Source organism: Chenopodium album, chromosome 9 (assembly GCF_948465745.1).
Source record: "Chenopodium album chromosome 9, dcCheAlbu1.1, whole genome shotgun sequence".
NCBI lineage: Eukaryota > Viridiplantae > Streptophyta > Magnoliopsida > Caryophyllales > Amaranthaceae > Chenopodium > Chenopodium album.
Window position 1 is genome coordinate 28,842,723 of NC_137842.1, and position 10,866 is coordinate 28,853,588.

The window sequence follows — 10,866 nt, forward strand, 5'->3', positions numbered from 1 at the left end:
GTTTGTATTCGATGACAAGTGTTTGGAGCCAGTCAGTAAGTTGAAGAAAGCTCTAATCTCAACTCCAATTGTTCAAGCTGCAAGATGGGATTTGCCATTTAAGTTGATGTGTGATGCAAGTGATATGGCTATTGGAGGAGTTTTAGGTCAAAGAGTTTATAAGAAAGTTCATGTGATTTATTATATGTCCAAGACTCGAAATGGAGCTCAACGGAATTACACTACAACGGTGAAGGAGTTCTTAGCTATTGTGCAATCCAATAAAAAAATTTTGTTGCTTTTTGTTAGGGTCCAAAACAACTGTTTTCACCGATCATGCGGCCCTAAAATATCTTTTTGGGAAGAAGGAATCAAATCCAAGACTAATTTGTTGGGTGTTAGAGCTTTAAACTTTTGACCTTGAGATTAGAGATTACAAAGGATCGGAAAATATAATAGCGGATCATCTATCTAGACTTGAGGATTTACATGTTCAAGATGATGGGTCTCCCATTGAAGATAGAATGTTAGATGATTGTATGTATGCTATAGATGTGAAGGAACTCCCATGGTTTGCCGATTTGGTGAACTATCTTGCTTCTGGGGAGTTTCCTACTTCATTTTCCAAGAATCGAAGAAAGAAGCTAAAAAGGGAGGCAAGGCATTATGTTTGGGATGTACTAATTTTGTATAAAAAGGGGTGTTGATGGGTTATTGAGGAGATGTGCTCCAAATGAGGAGTTGCCTAGTGTATTGAAGATGTGCCTCTCGGATCCGAGTGGGGATCACATGGGTGTCTCAAAAACGGCTTCGAAGGTGCACTAATGCGGATTATGGTGGCCAAATCTCTTCAAGAATGTTTGGGAGTTGGTAAACAGTTGTGACCGATGCCAAAGGACCGAAAAACTTTCTATGACAAACGAAATGCCCCAACAACCCATTCTAGATTTGGAAATTTTTGATGTATGGGGAATAGACTTCATGGGTCCTTATCCTACTTTATATGTGAATCAATATATCCTTGTTGTCGTCGATTATGTGTCAAAATGGGTGGAAGCTATTGCTTCACCTACAAATGACCATAAGGTAGCAATGAAGATGTTTAAGAAGATAATTTTCCCACGGTTTGGCATCCCAAAGGCGGTTATTAGTGATAATGGATCTCATTTTGTGCATAGCGCCATCCGCAAGATGTTGAAGAAACATGGAGTTAATCAACGTTTTGGGCTCCCCTATCACCCTTAAACTAGTGGGTAAGTCGAAGTGTCTAACCGTCAAATCAAATTGATTCTTGAGAAGACTGTCACAAGAAATAGGAAGGATTGGTAGGATAAGCTAGAAGATGCTCTGTGGGCATATGTCTCCTTACTGCTTGGTTTATGGGAAGTCTTGTCATCTTCCGGTCGAACTTGAGCATCGTACTCATTGGGATATCAAGAAAATTACTTTCGACTTGGAAAGTGCAGGTGAGAACCGTTGGCTTGATTTCCATGAGTTGGAAGAACTTCGATTGGATGCATATGATTGTGCAGGCATGTACAAGACTCGCACTAAGAAAGTACATGATAAACTTATTGAGAAGAAGGAAATCAATGTTGGTGACAAGGTCCTCCTTTACAATTCTAGGATGAGATTATTTCCCGGGAAGCTAATGTCTCGTTGGAGTGGTCCTTTTGGTGTTCAAGAGGTTTTTCCTAATGGTGCGGTTGAAATATCTCCTTCGTATTTTTCAAGAACTTTCAAAGTCAATGGTCATAGGTTTAAGCGCTACTATGATGGAGTTTTTATGGGGGTTGTTCATGATATGAGTCTTTATGATCCACCTTGAATGGTGGAGAACGTCAAGCTAATAACATTAAACAAGCGCTTTTCGGGAGGCAACCCGAGTTTCTAACCATTTTCTCTATTTTCCTTGATTTTTGTTTTGTTTTTGTTGTTTCTATTCTCATTTGATTACTTTTCTTGATTGTTTTTTAAGTGGTTTTGATTGGATTTCCAACAATTTTGGTGCTTATTTTGAAGAGAAAGTGCTCAAGTTAATGAATTGGAAGTATGCTTAAAAAAAATGAAGTTTGGTGGGTTTAAATGGTGGGTTCATGACAATCTAGTGTTGAACCTACATTCTTGGGGTTTAGAAACTGCTTGCCTTAACCTTCATCATGATCATTTCCCTTGTACTCACCGATGTGCTCACGAGAAGGGATTTGGAAGATCGCATACCTAGAAGTGCGCGGGCACGCGCAACTATGGCGCGGCCGCGCGACCCTTGTTGTTGCTCCTTAAACGCACCGACCTTCTCTCTTTTTCTCTCTCTTGTTTTAATTTCATTTTCACTTGGTTTTTGTTCAAGAATCATCACCATTTTCCTTCATTATTTTACTACTGAAATTTCACCATTTTTCACTTCATCTAGTTGCTTATTACTCTTAATTCCCACTCTACCACTTTCATTGTGATTTTCTCTTTCCTAAAGTTGGGATATTTGGGTACCCTTTGGTTTGGGGTTTGTTACTTGCAATTTGGCATAATTGTGTTTGTTAGTGCTTTGTGTTCCATTTCTTTGTAAATTCTTATTAATCTAAGATATGATTTCTTCATTTCTATTGATACTTATGATAAATTTTTTACCTTGGTTATTCATGAGTGTTTAGATTGATTTGGTTATAGCCTCATTATTGTATCCATATTGATTACTATCTCCTTCATTTTTTGTGTTAATAATGAAATTCTAGTGACTGTATGAACTTGTGTTTGATGATTTTGTTTGACCATACTATAATTTTGGCACCACCTTTGTTAGATTTATATCTTGATTATATTGATATGGAAATGTTAATGTGCATATTTTGTTTTTGATGATGGTTTGGAGTGTTGTTGCTCATGATGCATACTTGTGGCTAATGGTCCTTACTCATTAGAGCATTTTTCAATTATGAGTGTAGAATGGTTCTTCTCCGTCGAGCTAAGAGGGCTAGTTGCTCTACCTATAGAGAGGTGGTTCCTCCTCCTTCCCACATCACAAAGACTTATGGAATTAAGTTCACAAAGGAAGAGCATTGGGAAATATTTGCCAAGCTTTCAACTCGGACACTTTTTTCTACTAGATTCTATGATTCGTAAGCAACTACTTCATTGGGTATCGACGATGATGTGAGATTTTTAGCTTGAAACTTGGGGTTAGAGGAATTCTTAAGCCTTCATGCTCCCACCTACTTCCGGATCACTTTCGAATTCCTCTCTTCACTTGAGGTCCTTGGGGAGGATTTGGAAGGTGAAACTTCTAGAAGAATTTTCTTTTCAAGTATTCAACAATGATCATTCGGTGCTTCTTTCCTATTTTAATGAGGTTTTCAAGTTTCCAACTCCCAGTGAGGATGTCCCACTTATGTATCAAGCATTTGATGCTTTGCAACGTGATAACAATTATTGTGATTTCAAGTGGTGGAGCCCTATTTCTATCAAGGACTCATAGAGTCCTCAATATTCAAAAACGGCGTCAATTATTCATGCGGCCTTGAGGTATATTTGCCGACTTCTTACATATGATTTCTTCTCCACAGAGTCCCTTGGTGCTATTTTTCAAGAGGAGTTGAGTTGGTTACGGCTAGCGGATAAGCCATTTGAAGAGGGGATAGCGGTCATTGACTTCGCTTTGCATTTGCTTGACTGTTTCATTGATATAAGAGATGGTGTCTATTTCTCCGGAAGTGTCCAATTAGGGGGTATGATTACCATTTTGGTTCCTTCACTCAAGTAGAAGTATGAAGCAATGCTCGAGTCACTTGTCCCAATCCATGATAAAAGGGAGAAAGCTCCTTACCACTTCTTAAGCATCTATGCCATGATAATTCAACGTTTTTTGTAGCGTACCACCAAATAAAACTTGTACATTTGGAAGGTTACAAGGACTACAGATTGGTGCCCCATCCCTCACCCCGAGGCTATGGTTAGATGTGTGGACACCCCTCTTCCATGGACACCTAACAAGGTGCCGATTGATCAAGCCCTCAAGAGAGCTCTGTTGCCTAACCTCGGGCATAATCCTTATCTTCCTCTTGCTCCCTTTTCATCTCAGGGAGGTAAATCCTCCCGGGGAGGTACATGCTCTACTCCTCCCTCTTCTTCTACTATTTCTACTATTGACTTGTCTGTTTTGCAAGCGAAAATTGATTCCATAGCGAATGTTTTAAATTGTTCACCTTTGGGGTACGATTTTTTATTAGTCTATGACATTCATGCTAGGCAAGTCTACGATTTTCGTGTCATGAGGGGGGATATCCAACCATATCTAAACAACTCGTACCTCCCCAACAGGGACCCATACCTCACTGGGAGCCGTTTAATGAGACTGTCGGCCCTAAGTTGTGTTATCCTTATTGGGAGAGGCCTAATGTACCTCCACATGCCATTAGGGGGACCTCCCCGACCTCTTACGATTATAAGAGGTCGGGAGGGTGTGATTTTACTTACGATCCAGCGAACCCTAACCCTTTTCCCTCTCTTGAGACTTTTGGCCGTTGAGGGTTATCAGGCGAGCCGGTCCTTGATGATTGGTCCCACCTTTTTGCTAGGGATAAAGCCGAGAGGGCGAGGAGGTTGAAGGGTAAGGGCCCTATGCTTATGGATGATCTTTCTAGCCAGGTTTCTTCTGATGTTGGTGAGGGGATTACTCATTCTACCCCTTACCATAGTGCCATGTGATACCATATTAGCTACCCTCCCTTTTATGCTTATGTGTTTTTCTTTTATTTCTTTTCAAGCTTGTAGCTTGGTTTTAGCTTGGGGGGTAGCTCATTTTTAGCTTAGGGGAATATTCTGTTGTTTGTTGCGCTTTTTTTGTCTACCCTTTGCATTTACGGTTCACTTTGGCTTTATCTCACACCTGGTGTTTTTCTCTGCTAATAATTTATGCTGCTCTCTATTCTCTGCGATAGTATTTTGCTGATGCTTCTTGATTTTGTTATCTGTTTAATAGTTTCTGCTACTGGTGATATATTAATGATCTAGTTCTTGATTTCTGTCTTCCTGATGATTGATTGCTCTCTAATTGGCTGATTTTTCTCTCTGTTCAATGATTCTCTGTCTCTTCTTCTCTAATCATTTCTGTCACCTATGATGCTGTTTGATTTTGTATTGAAGTTACTAACAATTTTGTTTCTGTACATAGCTTTAATTTTTTTTTCTCTTGGTATGTTATCCTTGCATTTGCTCTTGGAGTATCCTAACGGTTTGCGTTTGCTTTCTTTCTTACTCTTTTCGCATTGCTTGGAAAACCCGATGTGATCATTCTTATTTTTCTTTATTCTCTTTTATTTTCTTGGATGCATAGTTTAGGATTAGTTTTAGGAAAAGTTGAATGGTTCGAGGATGGATGCTTTAAACACCTAGAGTGTTTAGGATCATTAGCGATGTTGTCATTTGATCACTTGTTTGTTGATTGGAAATTACATGTTTAACTTGCATATTCGTTCTATTCTTTATTTTCCTTCTTTTCCTATATCTTTGTTTTTCTTTTTCTCCTTTCTTATCTTTTATTTTTCTTTCTTATTGTTTTTGGTTTATTGTATGTTTTGGGGCTTTATTTTTCACCTTTTGTTTTTCTTTTGAATTGGACTATATACACCCGATTTTTTCTTTTGAATCTGCATCTTCCTAAATGGTATGGGTATGTACGGTTTGAGAATATGCTTGGTTGACTCTAGGATAGGTGTATGCTAAGGTAGCATGTTTTAGAACTGGGAGGATCATGAAACCGGATTCTACTTGGTTGTAGTATGTTGGTAGTTGCTCCATATGATCGATTTGACACCTATAGTGAGTTTTTGCTACATCCATGTGAGATTTATCATTTTTAAAGCCTTCTATATATTTTGCATGAGTGGCATGGATCCTTGACTATTGCGGACCTAATCTTGAATCTTGACTCATAATTCTCAAACACGAGACTGAACCATCTAAGGATGACAAAGGGATCTTTTCGGAGTGGTAATAATTCTTTTCTAGGATAATTTGCCTTCTTGCTAACCATTTGTGCCTTTTCCCTTATTTTCAAGCCACATCTTTAAAAACTTTGAGCCATTTTGTCTTTTTGTTCCATTTTTGGTTTTTGTGAAGCAAATGGCCATGTTTTTGGAGTTTGTGGTATATAAGTATGGCTATTGGTTTTTTTTGTAAGTAAGCTTGTGTTTTGTGTATATTTGTGTGAATAATGGCAAGTAATTAATTGTAAAAGCCGTCCTAAGTACAAAAAGGCAAGGACTTAATAAATCCATAATTGTAAAAGTTGTCCTAAATTAAAAAGGCATGGACAATTACTTTTTAAGAACTGAAAAAATATATAAAAAAAAAAAAGAAAGAAAAATAGTTAATAATGAGAAAATTCCAAAAATATTTTTATGTGACTCTTTTCCTCTTCAAGCATTGAGGACAATGCTTCCTTTTAGCTTGGGGGAGAAGCGTTTACGCTTTTTGTATATATGCTATTGATTATAGCTTTGAATAAGCTTGGGGGTGTTAGTTTGTTTTTGTTTGGTGACTACTCGGTTTTGGTGTCGAGGTTTGGCCAATCTTTGCTTTGTCACCTAGGTGTACCACCAAATTTTACAATTTTAGCCTACCCCTAACCTTTTGCCCTTACGTTACAACCATTGGGAAAGACCTTTTGACCTAGAGGTTGGGTCCAATTTCAAGGGACGGCATTATGAGTTAAAGCCTAAAGAGAGGGGATGTTTAGTTAAAACATCGTGTAGTCGAAAAATGTGTTCTTTTCCGGCTCCTTCGAGGAGCTATTGAGATGCTCATTATAGGGAGATTTGAGATTATAGGAAAAACGCGGTAAGATCGACGGGATAAAGGTGAATTGTTAAAACTAGTTCTCTATGCTTAGCATACTCTATGTTTCAATCAACCTCGGATATCTTGAAACGTGGATACCCCGATTTGCTTAAGAAAGATGTTTATTCATTTGAAATGTGGTCATTTTGTAAAGTCCAATTCGTAAAGGTTTCAATTTTGTTTTTCTTTCTTTTACTCTCCTTTTTGTGGTTTGCCTCATGTATGTTGGTGGAGAGTTATAGATTAGGCTCTTAGGAAACCTTACGAGACCTCACTTGTCCTCATAGGCGACTTTGGGGTTTAAAGGGCTTGTTGTACTTAAAAGCAACCGTGATTCCTACGTTAGTGAATCTTAGTGTATATTCCAGTCTTATGTCTTTCTTTTTCTTTTTGAATAAGTCTTTCATCCTTATTCTTTTTTTCTTTGTTTTGCATGAGGACGAGCAAAAGTTTATCTTGGGGGAATTTGATGAGTGTCACTTATGGCACTCATATGGTTCTTTTTAGGGTAAATTTCATGTATTTTTTAGCTCTTTTACTTAGTTTTTCCTTAATTTTACTCTTTATTTCTTTATGTTTGCATTTTCGTAGTTAGATATCTTTCTTTATGCATTTCTTGGTTATTTTTGTTATTTTCTCTTTTATTTGCTTGTTTTCCTTTAGTTTTTAGGTTAAGGTCGATTATCCAAGTTTCCTCGAGGCCTCTTCCAAAGTTTAGCATTGACTATGATGTCTAATGTTCCCCATTTGAAGCTCAAGATGGAGTAGTGCAAGTTCCTAAAGTCCTTAAGCTGTGCATTCAAGCCGTGGGGGCATGATTTTTAGTGTTGAACCCACAAACATGGACTTTAGAAACTGCAAGGGACCGTGTTTATCAAGAGCATTAAGTGGAACACACGAGAAGCATCTCCATGATAGGGAAGAAGGTTGCCTTGTTCACAGGATCGGGAGCGCGCGGCTGTGGCGCAGCCGCGCCTCTCTCGGGCGCGGGAACACCTGTATGGATCTCTGTTCTGTACCAAGATTAGCGCGGCCGCGCTCTCTCTTATAGTTGGCCAAGCCTGTACTGTAACACTCTAGAAATTCCTTTCCTTTAAATATCCATTCTACTCTTTAAGATACGATTTAGGAATATCTAAGACATTACCGCCACCGTAAAAACGGCTAAGGCAATTATCAAAGATAAACAGCGGAAGACTCAAAATTAAAAACCGTTTAAACAAGTCAACTCAAAAGTCAACCAAACGAAATTAAAGTTTAAAAGCATACAAACAAAGTGAAATAAAATCAAACTATAATTTGGAACCATTAAAGGCCCTTATTCAAAACCTTTCCAAAACTAAACCTTTGTGTTAGTCCACATAAAATATGTCATAAATAAATAAAGCATAAAAGACATCATAACCTAATGAAAGCTAGCAAGATTCACTCTTCTCTCATGCCCATCATGATTATGCTTAAATACCTGAAAAGTTTATCTCTACTTGTTTCCACTACTTTCCATTAAAAATGGGTCATTATAGGGCTAAGGTAAAGACATGGTCAAACACACAAACACACACAATCAACAAAGATGAGTACGTAAGCGTAAATTAAACACATTAACTTGCTTTCACCTATCAACACACTTACCTCATTGCACCTGCTTACAAGCTCACACATCAATCAACAAAACACAATGACTAGACACTAAATAATTCATTTAGCGTTGATTACGCATCGAACAGGTTTCCAACTATCCTCCCCCAAATAAATTGAGGTTAACTGACATGGGAGCTAACCGTGCCAACGACAAAACAACTCAAAGGTGGTGGAATTCCTGCGCATAATAATAAATAAAAAGGAATGTACAGTGTCCTGTACTCCATTAGAAGTTATGGTTAAATATAAAACCCTATAACTCCCCCCATTGTTCATACTCAAGGTATATACGTTCCAAGAGTTTTGGTGCGTAATCTCTTTCACTTTACGTTATTTACCTTTTATTGGACTTGGTGATGACTCTCAAAGCATAATAAAACAATCAACAATAATTATTCAATCAACCAACATACCAAATTAATTCTTCAATAATTAGTGACCACATATTATTTAATGTTGAACCATTTTTAATTCTACCTCAGTGTTAAAGACACCTTAAATGCATAATGCGCCAAAAATCCTATCCCTCGGTGTTAAAAACACCTTAAGTGCACAAAGGCACCAACATACAATGTATTCCTTGTGTACATAGACACTTATATAGCTCCTTCCTCATGCTTAAAGCATCAATAAAAATTATTTGAACCATAATAAAATTCCTTTTCAATACTCCAACTATAATTAAATATGTAGTTTAGTTAGTCATGCATTCTAACATGCCATAAATGAAAGTGTGGTTCAAACACAACATGCCCAAAATATAATTTTCCAATTCATAAACCATCACAAATAATTCATGCTTCACAACTCAATCACCAGCACCATTAATTCACAATTCCATACAAAAACCTTAGCATGATACTACTTGTAATTGATTGAAATCTAGCCTAGCATGATTCTACATCATCAAAATATGCTAAGTACGCGTACGTACTTTGAGTACGATTTTAAAATTGCCACGACTAGTAGAAATTGCTTAATTCAAAGTCTCCTACACATTAAATTCATAATAGAGTATTAATATCCACTCTAAACAAATTTCCAGCAATATATACTAGTTTAAAACCCCTCATAATTTAATTAAAGTAAGCTGAAATTATAATTAAAACATCATAATTAAGTCCCAATTAATGGGTAATTAAAATTTCTTCAAGAAACATAATATTAAGTGTTCTGTATAAAATTCCAGCACTTTATTATAATTAAAACTTGCTGTAATTAAGCTTTAAAACACTTAAAACAAAGGTCTACCCCATTATACATCATAATCCTTCAATAACTCATGAATCAAGAACCTAGGGTTTCAAAAATTGGGGCTTTTTAATTAAAAACCAAATCTGAAAATTAATTAACATGATTACAATAACCAAACATCAAAATTAAATTTCCAAACTCATAATTTATAATTAGATTAAAGCCTAGATTAGATTTGGGTAAGAAAGATTTGATTTTTAAAACTTTTTTTTTTCGAAGGACGTGACTGCTTACATCTGGTCGGCGCCACTGCCGGCTGCTGCCAGCGCCGGTGGTCGCCGCTGCTGCCGACTGGTGCTGTTGGTCGACGGCCCGCCGGTGGTGGTGGTTGCTGGTGGTGGTGGTGCGCAACAAGAAGGGGAAGGGAAAGAGAGAGAAAAAGAAAAAGAAAGAAGAAAATAAAGAGAAAAGGGAGAGAAGTTTACCTTGGGTTTTCTCCACTATGGGCAAAGTTGAATTGTCTCATAAGAGGAATATTTATACCCCTTCTCTATCACCCCTTTTACCCTAAACTTTCCTCCTTTAGTTTTTCCTAATTCCTTCCCTTCTAAAACTTGTTAAAATCATAATTTCTTAAAATAAAACCCCAACTTCTATTAAATAATTAATTAAACAAACTTTCCTTTAATAAAATATTCCCAACTTACATGGGATAAATAATTAAAACATCATAATTAAAATACTAAAATTCTTTTAATACCCTTATAAAATACATATTTTACATAAAATACGTATAAAAATACGGGGTATTAACGTCTATCCCCCTTAAAACAAGTTTTGTCCCAAAACATAGGAAACGAAATTCAAAACATTTCCTTTTTATGTATAGTATTGTTGTACTTTTTGTCATTATTTTACTCCTTTGTGTCTCTTTGAGAGCACTAATACTCAAAATGCTTAATAGAATTTGTTCAAAAAGCACCAAAAATATGTAAAATATAGGGAAAAAGCGCGAAATTCTATCGCATTCTACCCCCCTTACAGAAAACGAGTTACGCCCCCGTAACTCAACATACCTGAAACAGCTTCGGGTATTTCTTTTTCATTTCATCTTCTGCCTCCCAAGTGGCTTCCTCATATTCTTGGTTAGACCAAAGTACTTTCACAATGTTAACGTTCTTATTGCGTGTACTACGCACTTTACTGTCAAGAATCTTG

At 36.9% G+C, this 10,866-nt stretch overlaps 1 protein-coding gene across 1 annotated transcript; it reads left to right on the forward strand.

Moving 5' to 3' along the window:
• The first annotated feature begins 1,321 nt into the window (after positions 1 to 1,321).
• Positions 1,322 to 1,807, forward strand: LOC145557574 (uncharacterized). The gene has a single exon (XM_081618748.1). It carries the CDS (start codon positions 1,322 to 1,324, stop codon positions 1,805 to 1,807), a length of 486 nt encoding a protein of 161 aa, XP_081474874.1.
• Positions 1,808 to 10,866: the final 9,059 nt, after the last annotated feature.

What these genes read in the sequence shown, in the direction of transcription:
- LOC145557574 (XM_081618748.1), top strand. Translation starts at nt 1,322, where the DNA reads ATGCTCTGTGGGCATATGTCTCCTTACTGCTTGGTTTATGGGAAGTCT.